General features: G+C 40.3%; 1 protein-coding gene across 1 annotated transcript in view; it reads left to right on the top strand.

Moving 5' to 3' along the window:
- The window catches only part of TMEM241 (transmembrane protein 241), an 89,327-nt gene that overhangs the window by 66,062 nt on the left and 2,559 nt on the right, over nt 1-20,706 (top strand). The window contains exon 13 of the mRNA XM_018566753.1: nt 15,727-15,791. Coding sequence (XP_018422255.1) covers nt 15,727-15,791 — 65 coding nt within the window. The remainder of the gene's footprint in view (nt 1-15,726; nt 15,792-20,706) is intronic.

Genomic DNA, 20,706 nt, shown 5'->3' with positions numbered 1-20,706 from the left:
AGATGTCTCTGGAGATTTATAGTTTTATTTTCAGATGATTCTTTCAGAGGTGCAATCTACCTACTATAGAAATTTGGAAGCTATTCACCTATGCATTAACTAGCAAAAATCAATCGTGGTGCCAGTCTTTTGATTATTTCCCAGAAACGTATACCTTTTTATTGTTACACTTAAAGTGGACCTTTGAGCAAATATAAATTAATTTCTGTCATAATAGGCCCATCTGTCAGCACTTTTTAGATATATAACTTTACTTCTGCACTAAGGTAAGGCCCTGCTTTCAGTGCCGAAAAGCTAACAGCACAAATCTCCCTGCACCAAAAAACGAACGTATGCTTAATATGTCTAGTTCAGAGCATCTATAGCCATTTGTTTAATATGGATTATTTTAGATCTATGAAAATGCATAATTGATGACCTGTTGCCTATTCATCAATCAGAAATCTGAGTTTGGCAGTCAGCCAAAAAAGTACTTTCTTATGATGGTGTTACTGAAATGATTTAAGGGAATAATTCACAGTTCAATCAAATGCTAATCATCCCCAATACTAGTAGATCCAAATGGGTTTTCATTGCTATTCCACCTTACTAACAATAATGTCCTCTATTTTTCTACCCAAGCACGAGAACAGTATGACATTTCCCAGCTACATCATAGTTTAGATATTCAGCCATAGGGAAACAACAGTACGTTATCTTGATTATCTTTTAAAATCAGGTTACATATCCTCCCATTTACCCACCCAAATCGCTGTTCCAGCTAAACTGCCCTCTTGACATGGTTACAGCTGAAAAAGATATTTCTTCACGCTTTGTTCCTGGTTTATCAATTGTGGTGAAATGAAGTGAGCCTGAACCTGATTTATTAAAAGTATAATGTGAATGAAGAAAATCTTTGCAGATTTTCAAATAAGCAGCGGTGACGAGAGGAAGTTCTCGGTTGTGCTGCACATGATTGAGCATGTTGGGTGTTCACAGGTGTACTTTGGTTCACTTCACTGCACATTTCAATATATTGAACCTTTACGCTTTATTTAGAAAATGGATAAATACTCTTCAAGTTATTGATGTGTAACGGTGCATAGGCAGATCTGTGTGTACGGTTACATCTCAATAACCAGAAAGGTGATCACTAAAGTAGATCGTAATGCAATTGCTAAAATGTCATGAGTTTTCACACGTTGATGTCATTTCTAAAGTGGTTTTCAGTCTTTTAAAATGCACATACTTCATTTAGAAAAATCATACCTGGTGATCCTGCCATTAAGGTTCTTGTTCAGGCACTTCCTGTTTTGGGCAGACAACTGTCTCCCAGTTTTGCTCTCATGTTGACACCCTGTCACGTGCAGCCCTTATTGAGACTACAAGTGGCTGTCCCATCACACATTTCAAAGGCATGGTTCACCATTGTTCCTATGAGGAACCTGGCCCAGAGCAATGATATGCAGCATATGATGGACCAAGTGCATGTAGACAGGAAGTGGTTCAAATAGACTGAGGGAGATCAGCATGCCAAAAGTTAGGAGAAAAGTTGTATGTTGGGAAATACAATGCTTTAGCATCCCAAATGCCATCCAGTGAGGCCCCATTCACACCGGCAACTGCACACAAATTCTTCTATGAGACTCCTGTAATCTGCTATGGGAGGGAGGTTCTGTACAATACAATGACAGCTGCCAGTGTCTGCAGATGTTCACGGCCGGTTCCCATGTATTTGCACAGCCTGCAAACAATTGCACCTGGACGCTACAGTCTGCATCCAGGTTCTCTTGTCTGCGGGTGATTCAAGGCTGTGTGAATGCTTGCGAACACTGTGTGTGATGCCAGCTGTCATTGTATTTTACAGCGCCTTCTGCCCGCAGGAGATCTCTTGAGTCTCAAGCTAATTGGCCCTGTTTGCAGATGTGAATGGGGCCTTAAGATTTCGATCTAGTTCAAGAAAATGAGTAAGAGACCCCCTCCCCCAAAAAATGTTTTTATATTTTTGTTTGTTGCAACACAACAGCCAGTCCAGATCTACATTATTAGAATACTTAGGGGTTTATTTATAAATATTTTAACCCGATTCAAACAACTTACACCCAAGTACCACACATTTTTAAACTGGATTTGGATGGGAAAATGTCTGAATCCTGGGTGAAAGTTGTTTAAATATTGTGGGAAGCATTTTCAAATAGACCCCTTGAAGTAAAATGTGAACCTACATATGTGGTTTTTCTTTAGATTCCCTTCTTAAATAGCATACACTTAGATAGGGCTGCAACAACTAATCGATTTAAATCAATAATAATCGATTGAGAATAGTTGGCAACTATCTTCGATGAGAGAGAGATTGATTGATTTTTCACCCTGTGAATGTTGTTTCTGTGCAAATACAAATGTTCTTAGCATGTTTTTCTTTTTGGATTCCGAATGTATTTGGAAAATTCCACATTATGGACACTAGATGGAGCTGAGGAGCACAGGAAATAAATACTACTGTCCTGTGCTCCTCAGCTCTACCCAGTGGCCATAATGTGCTTTTTCCAAATGTTGCATTCGATCGAATAAGAAAACGTGTGCGAACATTTGTTTTTGCCTCTATTCATACAGAACGAACATTCACAGAGATTTGCGGGGTGAATGGCTCTGTGAATTGTTTATAAATAGACCTCTTGCAGACTAGCACAGCCTTTTTGCTATATTCATTGTATTCATCTTTTGCTGTAATTGATGGGCTTTGTGACGGGGCCATTTGTTTTCTTGGTTGATGGAAGCTTTGTTCCCACAGAATGTTACCTCTATATGCATTCGTATGCTCTGCAAACTTTGTTGTTTATATGTAAACTGACTGTGTATGTCCTGTTATGTATTGCACAGTCATAGCATATAAATGATTATATACTGATAAGATAAATACAGCAAATTAGAAAAAAAATCTGCCCGGCATTGAGCTATTGTGAGTGCACAGGAAACCCGCATTAGTTCTCACTTTTCCAGACGTTTGGATTTCTAGCTGAGTCAGTTGAAGTTGCTTTGTGTTGTTGTTGTGCAGGCTTGCTCTGGTTAGTCATAGGAAGGGGAAGTGTGTTTCTTGGACATTATCTTACAGAGGTGCTGCCACATGCTTTTGCTTGGCTGCCTCTCTCACGTTGCCTTCACTCAGCGTCTGGATTAGTCCGGGCGGAGTTATTTAATATCACACATGATTTAACAAATGTTCTACCAAAGCTCAGTCTGCTGAGGACTCCCTCTGGATTCACGGTTAACCTGTTCACTTCTGCCAGGCTTTGTGCAATGTTGTCTAGACAGGGCTATGGAAAAAGTCATCAGCGATCACTGTAAGGGAGTACACATACATATATTGCTAGCGGCAAAGAGGATCTGTCACATTTTCAATTTTCATAGTTGGGCGTAAGTTATACAATTTTTTTTATTCTTGTACCTCGTTTGCCAAACAATGCTGTTTGCCATAGAAACAGATGGCCAGACTCTTGGCTTTGAGTTTTGGAGACTTCCTACACAACTCTATTCAACATTAACCCTTCCTGGTCTTTTTGCAAAGCCTTCTTCTCCACTCCTCCCTTGCCTCAGATCATTTTAGCTAGTTGGTGTGTTGAAGGCTATTTTTATTTCATATTACACCCATATTTAGGCCAAACAAAATACACACTATAGCATGCATCAACACAAAATCAATGGTGTCACCAGAACAAAATGCAAGTGGCTTTCTTCCAATGGGGACACCTTTTCTAGTGGGATTTTCCCTCACTTTTTATAGGAAGTAAAGGGAAATCTGTCCAGCAGTATTTAGACAGGAATAAAAAAAAAAAAACACCCTACAAGGGGGTTTAATGTATTTTTCTACTCTGTCAAAAACAATGTTTGTCCTCAGATGTACTTTAATACAAAGTGACCTGCGCCCGCATGGTGCATATTAAATGAAATCCTTATTATTATTATTATTATTATTATTATTATTATTATACAGGATTTATATAGTGCCAACAGTTTGCGCAGTGCTTTGCAATATAAGGAAGACATTACAGTTACAAATACCTTACTAATGTAAAGAATAACTCTGTAGTCAACATACTGGTTTATGTCTGCTACTGTTATTCATAGTGTTTGTGTAGTATTGGGTCTATGTACACATTTTTATGCGCTATGTTTTTTTTTTCCCCCTACATTGCCATTGCTGTCTGTCCATAGAGTTGATGTTAGATTTATCTTTGTACATTACAGGAGGCATCATTATCTGTTAACCAAATCACAGTATGTGGTATGAGGATCCTGCAGAGAAGCATAGGATGATTGATAATTAGTGCTCATTATTTGATAATGCCACCAGCAGATAAATGTCACTAGTATTAAAATGAATATTTTACTGGGAAATTTTCCCTTTAGTTATAAATGACCTCCTATTATCATATCACTTTTTTTTTCTCGCCAGATTAACCTTTTTACTTGCAAGCGACAAAACCATACAAAATAGCAATATACTGTACATAGAAGAGGATTATGGACAACATGGTCAGGTTATTTACAGCAGATACTATATCATCCGAATTATATTTTTTTTTAAACCTGAACTAGAAAAATAAAAGCTGTATTTTCTCAATGCAATCATGGTGAAGATTAAAATTAAAATGCACCAGTCCAAACATGCTAGAAAAGCTATAAAGTGATTATTGTTAATATGAAGGATTTACACAGCGCCAATGTTTGTGCAGCGCTTTACCAAATTAAGGGAGACAGCACAGTTACAATACAATGTAAAGACAGCTAGAGTAGGAGGTAGCTGGAGAGATTTGGGTAGGGAGTTCAAGAGGATGGGAGACATTCTGGAGAAGTCCTGGAGGCGAGCATGGGAGGAGGTGAGTCTTGGGAAGAGTAAATAGGCAGTTTAGATGATATTTTAAGATGAGTTTGGTGCTGTAGCTCAAGACATAGTTGTAGATGACAATTATGTTGGTATTTTAGAATTTTTTTGTTGGGCAAGTGGAAGCCCATGAAATGAATGGCAGAGAGGGGCAGTGAACACTGAGTGGTTGGTAAGGAGTATGAGTCTGGCAGTGGGAAGGAGGTCTTGGGAGGAGCGAAGTGGATCGTTTGGGTGATACTTTCCTGGAGAACAAGCTGTTCTTAAATTTCCTTCAGTTATGGCTGTGAAGACGTGATCATCAGTTTATTGGTTATGTGTATATTGCTGTTGGGTTATGTTTAAGTATGTTATACTGTGTAACCTGTTTATCAAAAGAATGTCAGCACCACTCCCCTCTGTTAGCTCTCTTTGTACTCCCAGATAGCTCAGGACAATGACAATGACATTCTCCTGCGTCTGGCCGGGGCCCTGCTATGGCTCTCTGGAGCTCCTTAGCAGCTGGACTCCTTAGTAGCTGGTTGTGCAGTCAGAATCTCTAGGGAGGGCAGGGTGTATGTGATGGGATTATAATTTTATCTGATCATTTTGTGTATAAAAGGTTGCACAGTTGCTAAATAAATCGGAGTTTGTTTCACCCTACACCTGGTTCCTGCTAGTGACTGGGTGCTAAAGATCACTTGGTTGCAGCATCTCCTCAGCAAGGAAGAATACAGTAGCGGACATACTCGTCCTGAGTACTGGAGTCCGTCACAATGGCCATGTGTTTGATCTAGATATTGGTCACATGGTCTCTAGGGATGGGCTGAACACACCTGAGTTTGGTTCTAATTCGAACTTTAGAACATGGAAAAAGTTCTAACTCGAACTTGTAACTCAGTGTAAGCCTGTGGGACCAGAACTCGGAAAATCAAATGTCCCCATTTTGAAGGCTTATATGCAAGTTATTGGCCATAAAAAGGGCATTGGGAATTGGGTACTGCCCTGGGGGACATGTATAAATGAATAAACCACTTTTAAAGAATTACAGTTTTAAAGGAGCAGTGATTTTAACATTGCTTAAAGTGAAACAATAAGAATGAAAAATGCCTGGGGGGCTCCTTAAACTGCCTGAAAGTGGCACATCTAAAGTGACAATGTATAGAACCTGCTGCAGCAAAAATGACATTTATAAAGAAAAAAAAAAAACATTTCAATTGCCGGTAATTGGTTTTTCCTTTTTAATCTTGTAAACAACTGCTTGGGGCTGCGGCCTGTATGAAGAGGCCACATTTTAGGACACTCATAACAAGGTTAGAGATTTGTGGATAAATTATATTGCCTCTTTTGCAAACGTTGGATGAAAGTTACAACAGGTGCTTTCAAATTGGGCCTGTAGTGTTGGTGGTGACTTCACACCATAGGCCTTCAGTTATTCTTGACAAGTGCAGGATTGGACCCTGCTCTAAAAATTCAAATTATATTGACCTCTCACACGCATGTCTCCTTGTTGGCCTTTCAGACATGATGTGGGGCTTATTATAAAATTGTATTAGAGAATGTGTGATGGAAAATTGGTGCTTGGGTGCAATGCTATTGAATGTGATGTTTGGTGCACTATAAACTGTTGTACAATGGCTTATTATATATATATAAAACAAGATAAAAAATGTGAATACCTGTGACACGGAAGGGGGAACAGCAATGAGGCAACAAAAGAACCTGCTGCTGAAAAAAAAGTAAACATAATAAAAGAAAATTAAAGAAAAAAAAAATGGGAACACCGGTGACGCCACTGACGCACACAAAAAAAAGACAGCGAATATACAGCATAGAAAATAATACTAACAACACAGTTTTTCCAGAAAACCAAAATCCCTGGATAAATAGACTGTTATTTTTTGCATTTCAAGTAGGGATGCATGGATACTGATACTAGTATCGGTGCCGATACCGAGTATTTGTACTCTCCCAAATGCTCCGATACCCCTGATACCAGAACTTCTTCTGGTCTAAAGGGACCCCCCTCTGACTGGCAGTTCCACCAGGGAACATGGAACCGGCTTCCTGGCCGATCGGGAAGCCAGGCGGCGGGTTCCCGGCCAATCGGCATTGAGATGGCCAAACAGCATGGAGCCGGCTTCCAGGCCAATCAGGATTGGCCCGGAAAACCTGCTCCATGCTCCCAGAAGTACGTACAGAGAGCTAAATATCTGTACTCGATACCAAAAAAACGGTATTGGTGCATCCCTAATTTCAAATTATTATTTTCATTTTGGACTGGAGTATTCCTTTTAATATAAACCTGGTAAGACACTGTTTTTCTTCTGCTCCTACACTGAAATGAGCCTGAAAGACCCTTTCCTTAAACCCTTTTCCATAAACAGCAGTTGCAGCATTTGTTACTTATTGAAGGAATCAGTTCTGAATGCCTGTGAAAGTATTACTCAGTGTCTGAGAATACAGACAGCTGGCATTCCTCAGCAAATATGTATGTGTGTTTTATTTAAACGTTCAGATACTTTCATATAATTTTGTGCCGCAATAAACAGGCCTTAAATCTGTGATTTCTACGCATCTAAGACAGTGCAGAGAAAAGAGCAGTGCAATGACTGAAGTGCTTCAGTTGCCAAGTCTTACTAAAGCATCCTGCGGATATGGGTCTGAAGAGCAAGCAACTCTCATCAGTATCAGCTTAAGATGCTAGAAGGGGAGAAACAAATCACTTGTATGCAAATATGCTCAAATAGCTTTTAACAGATATCCCTGGAAATGTTCCCATTTTTCAAAGCCGACAAAAGTATATCATAAAAACCCAACTTTGCCTGCTAATGACTTTTCAATTAACTTGATTTTTAAGTTAGTGTATGTATAGTCAAAACATTTTTTTTTTTACTTTTGGATAGAGCAGGAAAAGGTTAAATCTTTATTTTTTGCTCTGTGCCCTATTGGGGGACTTCTCTTTATGTCCTGTCGACCAACAGAAAGTGACAGGAATTCTCTATAAAGTGAATGGAATTTCCCTCTTGGGCAGCTGTCACTGGAAAATTGATTTAATTGGGTTTGTTAAAATTTGATTACTTGCCTGGATCCTGCAATTTCTGAACATTCTAATTGGCAAAATTGCTCCATTTCTGTCAGATTGGATGGGGCCTCTCAGTGAACTTTTAAATCTTACCAAAGGTTTCTAGTTGGATTGGGCCATTCTAGGATATTTGGGTTCTTGGTTTTAGCTGTTTGTCTAGGGTCATTGGTCTGTTGGAAGGTGAATGTCCCCCCCAATCTTGACTCTCATGCACACCAAAACAAATTATTCTCTTGAACTCTCTTGTACTTGGCTCAAATGTTATTCCCTGTGCAAATATCCACTAACATGATGCTACTACCACGACTGTAAAGATGGTGTTCTCAGGGTGATAACCAGAGTTGGATTTCCACCACACATAGCACTTTGTGCCAAAAAGTTGGTCTCGCCAAGTACACCAACTATTCACCAACTGGTCTCACCAATTTCTCCTTCAGGTCCTCCTCTGCTGATTGACAGCAAGCAGTGGGCAGGTGCAATAGCCAGCCTGCTATTGACTACTGCATTTTAAAATAGCCGGATGGGAGCCAGCCGTAAGGGGGGGGCATGTAGGTGCAGTGGGGAAATGGGGAGGAGCAGCGAAAAGGAGCAGTGGGGACACGGGGAGGAGCAGCGAAAAGGAGCAGTGGGGACACGGGGAGGAGCAGCGAAAAGGATCAGTGGGGACACGGAGAGGAGCAGCGGAGGCAATGGGGGATTGCAGAGGCACAGCGGTCTCACCTTCCCGCTGGGTGCCAGCTGCAGACACAAACCGCAGCATGCAGGGGCTCCCAGCAGGGAGGAGAACGAGGAAGCAGAGCAGTAGTGGCGAGGGGCGGGAAAGTGAGTTTTGGAGCTCTCCGCACCACTGAGCACCGGCTGCAGGGGTCTGTGTCCCCTCCCATCTGCACTGGGAGCAGCAGAGATCAGAGGGGACACAGAGCCCATGAAACAACTAATCCATAATGAGAATTGTTGACTATGATTATCAATATCGATTTTCATTGATTAAGTTGATATTGCAGCCCTACCTCCCACTTAGCACTCTCAGTTCCATCAGTTTAAGGCAGAGATCTACCTGCACCACATGGAAAAGATCAAATCTCACCCAGATGCAGTGCCGTTTTTTTAAGAGATACCCTAGCATGGCTCCGTTAAAAAGTAAGGGAAGTTTGAAGAGTTCAGCAGTCGGTTATAGTAAGGAACACAGAGTGCAGGGAACAGAAGTAAGTAATGCAGAGTGAAGAGGTCAGTAGTATGTAACACACAGTGTTAACGTCAGTATTATGTAATGCACAGTGCAGAGGTCACTAGTACGTAATAACAGTGGTTATAGAGGTCAGGAGTAACTTGGCACACCTACTTCCCCCACCCAGTCAAAAATCCCCCTTTCTAGTACAAATATATACCCTCTAATATAAAATAATCCACAGCAAAAATTCCCCACTGCCTCTGTAACAGCACATACATATTACAGCTCAAATATGTATTAACAGACTGCTACAACAGAAAACATTTTATGCAGCAAAAAACAACTGTACAGAAGCAATCTCAGAAGACTGGCGACACTGCTATGGTGTGCCTGCAGCTAAACACCTGAGCACTGCACAAAGCTTGCTGGGGTCCTTTTAGGGATATAACAGCCTTACACCATAGTGTGTCAGAGATGAGAGGCACCATCTATATACCTGTGCCTGAATTTTATCACCTTCAATAACTATGGTAACCAATGGGAATCCCTACCCAGCCACACTTCATAATACACAGTAGTCCCTTACAACTGATGATGCTACTATACAGCATAGTAAATGTATCATAACTTGTACTGGCAAGTTTAAATACATAGGACTGAGAACAAAGTGTCCTATAACAATTTCCTGATAATTATTATAACTTGTCCAGTGTTCAAGTACATTGTCCTGAAACAAGTGGCGTGTTTGTTCCTCGTTGTAGTGCAGAATTTTGGCGAAGATCCCAAAATGTCCACATTGTCATTTTCTCTTTTTTTGCATGAGAAGTCTTCCAAATTGTATGTGCTTCCAAATACAGACTACTTTGAGTATTATCAATGCCCTGTGTGGAATATATTGGTCATGCATTCTTTTCATAAAGGACACTTCTTTGTAAGCAGTTGTATGACATTATCTAAGTGTTTAAAAAAAAAAAAAAAAGGACGAGCTCCCTGCCTGTGCCTCCGTTTGCTATATTTAACAGAATGACTGGTATTTTTTTTTTGCTTGGAGAATTTGTATTGCGCTAGTCCTTAGGGCATAAATAATTGTCTTTTATATTAAGAGCATAAACACAATGTTTTCACCAGATGGTATTCACGTTTTTTTTTATCCTAAACTTGTATTGCCAGTATTTTTTAGTTCTTGTTCCCTTCTTTAACATGATCTCTTAGTTTGTGTGCTACATCATGTAGAATTTTTCGCCATTTGTTGGGCGGTTGTATTTGTTCTTCAGCATGAGGCTTCCAACATTACATTTTAACGCAATTGTATCACACATGTTCTCCTCAGTTCTCATTCTACCTTAATATCCAGAGTAAGACGTTTGCAATGCTGAGGTGAGGAAGGCTGTCATTTCCCTGCATCAGGAGATGGTAATCCAAGAATTGAGCTCTGGGGCACATGGCGCATCACATCAGTGCCACCATGGCAGCCTGTTCAGGTTGGAGAGTATTTTCTCCAGAAAGGTGCACATACATAGGAATTCTTTTTTAAGTGCAAGTGGCGGACAGGTCTGGACATCTTTATAATATCAGTAAAAATTTTTGCTTTTATTTCAAAATATGTTTGGTTAAGGAAAAGAGAATTTGCACGACCAAAAACTTGTAAAGGAATCCATGCAAGTTGCAGCTACTGTAGAATGTGGTAGGATTGACAGAGCCTTGCGAAAATGGTTATCTTCGGTAAAATGTGTTTATTAATATTTCCACAATACAATACGTGTCTTGATTTAAGGGGGAGTCTGTCATGAGAGAAACATTAACAATGCTAGCTGTCTCTCTGTCATGCTGACCCTCTGCCTTCATTACTTTGCATCACTGACCTGGAAGGAGTATGCAGATAATTACTTTTACCCCGACTTTTCTGATGTACATCTGACTTGTTTCCTAGTCAGTGGCTATTCATTGAATCAAGTGGGTCAGCAGCAAACTAGCAACTAGCATTTTTTTTTTTACAGGCAACTAGCATTTTTAAAATGAGATCAGCCAGCTATTTCTGTCATGACAGATTCACTTTTAAGCCCAAGTAAATGTTTTCTTTAAACCCACAAATATATTCTGGGTGCATCAAAACAAAAGGTGTGCAAAGTCTTATTGTTCATTTCCCTTTAGAAAGCTATGAGTAGAAATGCCTGTCCCCTGCAGAGAAAGCATGTTGCCTTGCTCTCTGTGTGGAGCTGTCTTACTGTACAGGACAGACTCACTCTTTTCTAAGGCTGGGCACACACCTTACAACCATCGCAAGACAAGATGGTTGTAAGGTAATAAAAAAACTTACGATCTGCCTATGTTGGACAGGCAGATCGTACTTGCGATGATCGCAAGCCGCGCCCCCCTGAGGGGCGGGCTTCCGATGACCGCAATGCTGAACACCGGCCCGTCCGGCTTTTATCTTACGAACATGCTACACACCCGCCGAACATTGTGCGATTCTCAGCGGGTTTTCGAACATGTTCGTAAGTTAAAAGTTGTGCAACCTAACGGTAGTAGAGGTCGCACGGCTTCCACACACCTTACGATAATCGTACGATTGCGGAATTTCCCGCGATTATCGTACGATTATCGTAAGGTGTGTGGGCACCCTAAGCCAGAATGTGGAGCTTGCTAAGGAGTGTGTTGGACCTCTGCAGAGAGACCACTGCTTACACATAGAACAGTTCCCTGTAAATCCCAGCAAGGTACAGGCTTTTCTACTCTGCTCTGGCTGCTTTCTGAAGGAAACAAACTGCAAAACTTTAAACACCCTTTTATTGCATCAGTAATATATTTAGTGGATTTAATTGAAAAGTTCAATTGGACTTTAAGAGCTCATTCGCCAAGCTACAATTTCCTGTTTTATAGCAAAAGGAAGACGCAGTTTAAATTTGCATTGCATAGGAATGTTTAAGCCCAACTTAAGCCAAAACCTTTTATTTCAGTTTAATCCTGTGCCAGGTTCCTATTCCTGCAGTGGAGAAAGAATCCAGGGATGATCATGTGTTGCATTATATAGGCTGCTCACATGCCCAACATGTCATGGCCCGAAGGGGCCTTATGTGCAGTGTAAATCTGGAGGGGCAAAGTGTTATAAATAAATAAATGGGCAAAGAGTGTTTATTTGATTCTTGCAATCCTGGCCAATGTGTTTTAATTTATCCCCTTTTATCATCGTAGCCCTGACCAAGAATTCAAAACATGTTGGCTGGAATTGCAAAAATGTAATAAAGTATCTTAAAATTTGAAGAATCAGTCATCAATATATTTCTATATACTACCACAAAACCGAAATATATGGGGTATTTAAGGTGTCAATTCAAGAATGGAAGGAACTCAATTACAATAATAAAGAAGTAAATAAGACATATCATATATTTATTGAAAATAGTACAGTAAGACAAAGTTAAAACATATAGAAGTATTGCTCCAACTAAAGTGGGTACCAGCAACATCTCCCTACCCAGTATTAAATGCTTGTCCAAACATCAACAAGGTCACTCGCTTGGCACAGTGGCCATTCAGTGAACACCTAGTATTATCAATAAATACTAGGCATTCTCTGAGGGGTTGTGACATCATCACATTGTCCCTCACCCAATCAGAGAAGGCTAGTATTCACTTATAAATATCCTAGTCATTCCATGGATGGCCTCTGTGCAGAGTGAGCCATCTTCTGTGTTTTCACAGAGGGCTCAGCATACAGGACCCAGAAGATCGTTGTAAAGCATTGTAGTAGTGCTGGCTACTACAGTGTTTTACAGGATCCCAGAAGTCCTACCGAGTGTAAAATATGTATCTTTACATTGATCCAAGCTGGACCAATGTTTATTTAAATATATCTTTATAGCTGGAGTTTAGCTTTTAATAATGTTATTGGATTCCCCTGTAAGCCCTGTTTTTTTTTCTTTATCACTTTTTATTTCTCTAGGAACATTAGATTCATATTGAAGAATTGAAGTGTTAATAATAAAATTCCATGTTCTGTAGATGGAAGAGTCTATCCAAAATCAAGAAAATATTGATTCTCTTTAGCAGAAATAAAAATAGATTGTGTTTTTCTTGATCCTCCCAGGAACAGCTCAAAGAACTATTGTGCAAATATTTTAGTGGAAAAATCTGGACAATTCTTTGGCAACTCTCCTTATTAATGACGGGGTGAAATGGCTCTGTCCATGTCTGATGTGCCAAGTTTTCTTATTGTGTTTTCTACACAAGTAGGCACATGATCTCCCCTGAGCTGAACCTGTGATCCCGTCTCTCTGTGAACTGGCATCAGCCAGGAAGTCGTGCAAGGACACAGGAGACCAGAACACTCCCCGTCCACTCATTGTGAGGATTCATTCTTCTGAACCCTATTGAAAGCTAAAATATTTGACAAAATAGGCTCCTTTTTAACATTCCTTTTATTGTGATAGACACAACATGAAAAACAATGCATGGGACATTAACGCTGCTGCACAGTTTCTGTGTTATATGATAGATGCAGGGGGAAAAAAACCCAACTTTGAATAAAGCATTTGAATAAATCATTTGATTAGATGGATGACATTAGACCTCCATTCACACTTGGGTATCTGCATTTTCATGTGTATTTTAGCATGTTTTTCTTGCACATTTTTCATGCATTATTATTTTTATTTTGGCCAATGCAAGTGAAATAACGTATAGGTTTCTGGGGGTGGGGGCTTGTTTTTATGCACTAAAATGCATGTTACATGTGTTTTTCATGCACGCCCATTGAAGTTAATAGGGCTACAAATGCACTACATAGCACCAAAAGAAGCATCTGCACTTTTATGTAAGTTCCAGAGAAGCACGTTGCATAGCATGGCAGGGTTATATAGACCACAACAGTGACTAAATAAAATCAGTTAATTTTTCAAGTAAAATGGTTTACATCAGAGCCATCCCTATGATGAGGCATCCCATTGGGTCATGTATGGGGGGTTGCAGGTGTGCTATGAGCTCTTAGCAACCTGTGACCCTCTGGCCTTTTTTTTTCCTCGGTGACTGTAATCGCTGAAAGTGAAAGAAAATCCAAAATTTTGGGTGGTCATTGGAACAGAAATGGATGGAAAATCTTCCAATTGGGACAGAAGTTCCCTACGCACCAGAACATGGATTTCTTCTCTATGGAGGGATTTCTTCTTACTTCCTGTTGTGGCTATTGGACAGGAAGTGAAGCAAAATCTCCCCAATGGGACACACCAATGGGTGGAAGGTTGGGCTTGGGTGTCCAGGACAAAATACTTACTGAAGACAATTACAAATACTTGATAGAACAGTTTGCATGTATGTATTTCACTGGGGTTTAGCTTTAAATTTTCCTTGACAAAAACATGCAATAGGTCACATTTGGTTTTGCAATGTGCTCTGCAGGAAGTCTGCTGTGTGCAAGAAAATATCTTTGATGACAATAATAAGTGTGTGAATTACTCTTTCACATCTAACAAAGATTACATCTAAGTGCTCTTTGCTTCTAAATTGACAACTTTTTTAATATATCATCAGTCTAATATTTGAAAAACCAACAACCCTTATCTCGAAGAAGAATAAAACCTCACAGGGTCTACATGTCTAGAGTCAATGACATTTGAAAAAAATCAGAAAGTTATGACCTTTTATGCCACTTCTCCACATGTCATAGCTTAGTTGATTTAAATTAGAAAACAATTTCATGCAATATAATAGGTGCTTTTCTTCTACTAAACAAAGCAACAGGTTCACTTTAATGGTGACCCCACCAGCAGATTACCTTACCTTTGACTGCTGAGATTGAAGAAAAGTACACGGTACTTCTGAATATGTGGAAAATGTGACCCGGGGCTTAGTGACTGGCTGCTCAGGCATCTAGCGCTATTAGAATGTTGCCAGCTACAGAGTCCTTAGCTCTGTGTTGGTCCCAATAAGCAATTTGGAGCTCATACAAGGCTAACGATCTTTGTGGATTGGAAGGGTAGAGAAGGAAAATTAAAGCCCAGGTTCACTTGTAAACAGAATGGGCATAGACACCTAATTATTCTCTGTCTAAACAGTTTTGTGTGTAGCCAAAATGATTTTGAGAAAAATAAAGCAGTTGTTATATAAGCTAAAATAAATTCGGCCATGATTGTTCACACTTCTTTTTTATTTCAAATTTTGACTTCATAATAGTTCCTGTTTTTACACTAGGGCCCATTAAGACAACCCCTTTGCACTGCTGTTGCTGGTTTCTCCTTTCTGCACAGTGCTCTGCAGCCCATAATATCCGAACTATACCTTCCATGTGTTATCTAAAATGAGAAAAATGGCATCAACAAATGAACCAAAAAGCCGCTCTACCCAAGTCCAAAACTTGTGTGGAGAAGGGGAATGCTGGTGCTTAGGAAAGGCTCCATCTACCTTGAACACACCTTTATTCAATATCTGATGTACAGTCCACATCATAAAAACCTGCTGACATGTTTCATCCGCACATGGCCTTAGTCATAGCTAGTTTCTGCTACGTTGAGGTGCATTAAAATACCCTTCCAAATAAATAAAGGAGGTACCTCACAGCTAGAGTTGCATTTTAAATATCCATGTGATTTTGTCTTTTTAGTAATATATGTATTGTTTTCTTTTTATGTATTGAAGGTTCTCACAGCGGTTGTGTCGCTATTTGTCTTTGAAATATCCTTGAATCTGCCACTGACTTTATGGTAAGATCACTGCTTAAAGTTCCTTGCTTTGCTCAGTATAGAGATGGTTGGAAAATTTAAATTAAGTTTCTGTACAAAACATTCTTCTGTTGTCATAGTTTAAAATGTCTCAAAGATGGCAGAAATGAAACCATATACAATGAAAGGTCTCCATGTTTCCTTTCCTTTTTTTACATTTTCATATATGCGACTGGTGCAAGGCTGTAAATGATTATACTTTGAGTACCTCCACTGTAAAAAATAAATATTTAAATTAAAACAGAAATGTGACTTAAGGGGTGTTTAACCCTTTGCACCTAATACAGCCATCTGAACATCACTTATCTTGATTTACTTTCCATCTAAACAAAAAAGCTTATTGTGCAGAAAACAGAATATAAAATCACCAAGCACAGTACTGCACATCAGTCATAGAGCAATAACCATACCTGACTTTACCACTACTCAGGATGTGGTAAGCTGACGTTGTCTTTTTCTTTTATTTGTAAAAAAGTGGTTATAACAATTCTGATATAAAGTTACACTTTAAAATTATAAGGATCGTGTCACTCAGCGCTGATTTTGGCCTATTCTATCTTTAAGGGGTTCAGATCTCTCTGCTGTTTAAGGTACACACCAGTCAAAATTGGAATGAAAGCCTTGAAATACATACATGGGACCCAGCTTGCCTGCTCTGTGCTTCAGGTTTTTATCCAGGCATTGATGTATTGCATCAATCTACCCAATTAGCTTTTGTCAGTCGTCTGAGAACTCCCTTTTCTTTTCTGTGGTTATGCAAGAAAGACATTTCCAAACATACCCACTGCAGGCTCCTGTCTGTCTCTACTGTACAGAAAGCAGGATGTACCAAAGTGCTCTTATTAAGACATTTCTCACAGCCACCAATCAGGTTCAGACATACCTTGACACTTTGAATCTGATTTGTGATGCAGAGAAGAGAGACGAGGAGGAAGTTTCTGAACACAAGTAGATCTAAAGCCAATACTTTTTATTTTGTATAGAACAAGGGAATAGATTAAATCCTGTTTTATTGCCATCTATATTCAATTGGGGAGATTTCCTTTTACTTCTTGTCCTGTACCCACAGCACAAAGGAAAGGGAAATACCCTCTCATAAAGTTGTCACAGTATCAAGTGTTTCAATTAGACGTTTTCCCCTTTATTCCTATGCTAGTCGCAACTCAAAATGTTGTATTTTTCCTCACTTTGTTCCCCAGTGATATTTCTAATCCTTTCTTACTCTTTCCAAAGCTAAAAAAAGTTTTGGGTTCAGATAAACTTGAATGAAATACAATGCCACTGAAAATCTGAGGAGCTATCTGGATTCTGGTTTCAGTGGCTAATGGTGGCCATACACTTTACAACCATCGCAAGACCTTAGTCTTGCGATGGTTGTAAAGTAATTAAAAAAACTTACGATCTGCCCATCTTGGACAGGCAGATCGTACTTGCGATCATCGCAAGCCCGCCCCCCTGAGGGGCGGGCTTACGATGACTGCAAACGGGCAGTGTGCGCGTGCGCACACCAGCCCGTTCGGCAGTTGTCGGACCAGCAGGCCACTAACGCGCCGAGAATCGTACAATTCCCGGCAGGTTTTCTAGCATGCTGGTTCGACGGAAGACGTGCGAAACCAGTAGAAACGGTCGCACGCCTTCCATACACTGCACGATTCTCGTACGATTGCGGGATTTCCCGCGATTCTCGTACGAGAATCGTGCAGTGTATGGGCACCTTTACACACATTAAGGCGAATTGAACTTTCTCACTTCAGCAAAGAGAAGGAAGTTACATCAAATATGTGATTGCCACCATCTCTGTTACAAGATCTTCCTTTGGTGCTGCCAATCCTATACCCACTGTGTGCACAGTACCATCTATTAGCTAAAAGAGGCAAATATTAGGTGATTGAATTTTGTTGCATCTCAGTGACTGCACAAGCCATCCGTGACAAAAAAGTGTGCAACCACAAAAGAGAGACCGTACTCCTAAAACAAGCTGCTGAACAGCAAATATCAGTTTATACCATTATAAAAAAAACTTGGCGTATCTATACCACAAAACAAAGACGTCATATATTGCTCCTTAGATGAAGTGGCTGCATTAGTTTTCTCTTTTTCTTTTCACTTAGTGATCTGGCCAGTAACACACTTCCTGTCTTCCATGTCTACTCGGCTGAGTAGACACCACAGGCACAATGCAATATGGGCAACCAGTTGAAAGGAGAATTCAGCAATGCAGTGCTTGATCATCTGTAAAGTAGACGTTGTTTAGAACTGTTTTGGGCTTCCTGGACCTGCGCTTTGAACGTTAGTTAAAGTATACTATGACATGAGTGATTTCCACTCACCTCATAGTTCTAAGCCGACCTGTGACAATGAGACTGTCACAGGTCAGCTCAGTAGATCGGGAGGTGAGCGAACACATACCGGGTTCCCTCACCTCTCGATCCTGTCACGGCTCTCTGCCGTGACAAGGGGAGGGGCTGGATTCCCCTCTCCCCGCTCCGATCTGCCAGCGCTGACTGGCGGAACGGACAGGGGAGGGGGCGGTTACAGCTGGCTCTGCCTCTAGATAGGCAGAGCCAGCTGTCACTCACGCAGCTGGGCGGATCCCGTCATCTACGTCGGGATCCGCTCCAGGTGCGGCGTCTCAGTATACCGTGAGCTGTAGCTCGCGGTATACTGAGCTTAGGGTAACGGGAGGACGCTAGTTGGTGTCCTCCCGTTACCCCAAGGAGAACTATGGGGAAAAACACTGACCCCATAGTTCTCCTTTAAGTTAAGGACAGCAGTCTGCTGGCCCAAATGGTGCCTACTAATGGTGGAAAAGTTCAGTGTACAAGAGCGTGTTATGAAAATCAGACACATTTTATTATATTTCTTGTGCAAAGAGTCACATTCTTTGTACCTGATTTAGGATATTAAGTGGCAGATAAGAGTCTGCTACAGGGCTTTTCCTCAGAATTAACTGGTTAAGAGACCTCTGTTGAAGGACATTTTTCATTTGTTAATGGGGAAAGGCTTACAGCTGGGTAGAACTACACTTTAAGCAAGTAATGGCTAGTATATGACCCAGTTCCTATGGCAGACATTATCTTTATTTAAAGAGGAACTCTAGGATTTTAAAAAAACTATCCCTTGCAATGGGGCTACCCCCGCACCACTAGGGTTAAGTGCTTGTTTTGGTCTAGGGAGGAAAAAAAAAAGAATATATACTCAACTGGTACTCTTCCCCCCCGCCGGCTGTTAGATTGATGTCTGCAGTCTCTTCTCCCCTGTGCTCCGGCAGTCTAAGCCCTGCTGACATCATCACGTCTAATACAGTCCATTCACCTGCATTAGACGTGGGGACGCCATGGGATATTCCACAGTCGAAGCACAGGGGATAGAGGTGAACACTGACTGCCGCAGTACTGATGATCAGGTGAGTGTATCTTCTTATACTGGCCCCTAGAGAAAAACAAGCACTTAATCTTTGCAGTGCGGGGGTAGCCCCATTGCAAGGGTTAGTGTTATAAAAACCTGGAGTTCTTCTTTAAAATGTATTTGGTTTGGGTGCACAAAAAGCATAACGTGTATTTTATCATTGCAGCTTGCATTAATTAAAGAATGAATATGATCATGATATTGTATTCATACCACAGTGTAATATGAGATAACCACCATTTGTTTTTATCACAGACTCCTTAATATGTGTATTAAATATCCATGGTAGGAATCTGCTCATTCGGCACGGCAGCAGGATAGTGCTATGCGTTCTCTCTGCTAGTGATAGAGTTAAGTGCTTAGAGGTGTTATTGTGGCGTAGAGGCTTGGTAGCAGATGAATACAAGCACTGGATCAATTAAAAGAATCTCACACTCTGCGGACCTTGGTGTTCTCTTGTATCTACGAATGGCCTCTTCTCACTTGTTTCTTGGAGCAACTCAATCCTGCTTCTCTGATCTACTCTAATCTACATGACTTGTAACTTGGCTTCTTTCCCAGGCACGGAGCTCAATGGAGGAAAACAAAAATGTTCCAGAGGTCACACATAGTATGTACAGAGTTTGAACTGCAAAATTTATAGTACAGAAAATTAAGGGGAAAAATATTATGCTATATTACGTTCTGTTCTGTTATACAGTCATGAGATTATCCAGACACTATTTACCCAAAATGTGCCAGAAAGCAGTGTATCCTTCCTGATCCCTCTGTTCTAATGTACACAGAAATAGTTTGAAGTTGTTCCACAATTGCAACTTTTTGGGTGCCATTAAAATCAGAAGGACTATACAATTTCATCTATATACAGTATATTGTATGTAAACTGTTCTGAAAGTGAAATGAAAGGTTGTTAGTTGTTATGGAGAACCAGGTCAGGTTTTTAAAAGCAAAAAGAACAACCTTGTTTTTTTTTGTGTGTGCTAGTTATAGATATGAAAAGTCAGATGGACGCACAGTATGTACCCAGTAGAACTGCCAAGCATTTGTTGCAGCAGCAGACTAGCACATTAATATGCATCCTTGTACCCTACTTGCATGCATACCTACAGTGAGGAAAATAATTATTTGGTCCCCTGCAGATTTACTAAGTTTGCCCACTTACAAAGAAATGAAAGGTCTATAATTTTTTATCATAGGTGTATTTTAAATGATAGAGACAGAATATCAACCACAAAATCCAGGAACAAAACACATTGTTTGGTCACAAACAATGTCTGGAAGAGGTACGAGTGCAGAAATGAATTAAGCAATACTTGTGACCACACAATTCATTCTTAAATTTCCACAGTGATTAGCTGTACCTGGTTAGTGGTTTTGGATTTGCTGTTTGCTGTGGATTCCTTGAACACATCTAATAAAGCATGCACTTGATTTACTTGCATGTAGAGTAAGGTTAATTGATATGAAGTCAACCTGCGGGCAAATCAAA

This window comes from Nanorana parkeri, unplaced genomic scaffold (assembly GCF_000935625.1).
Source record: "Nanorana parkeri isolate BGI_ZX_2015 unplaced genomic scaffold, ASM93562v1 scaffold971, whole genome shotgun sequence".
Classification (NCBI taxonomy): Eukaryota; Metazoa; Chordata; class Amphibia; order Anura; family Dicroglossidae; genus Nanorana; species Nanorana parkeri.
This window is presented reverse-complemented; position numbering and strand designations above follow the sequence as displayed.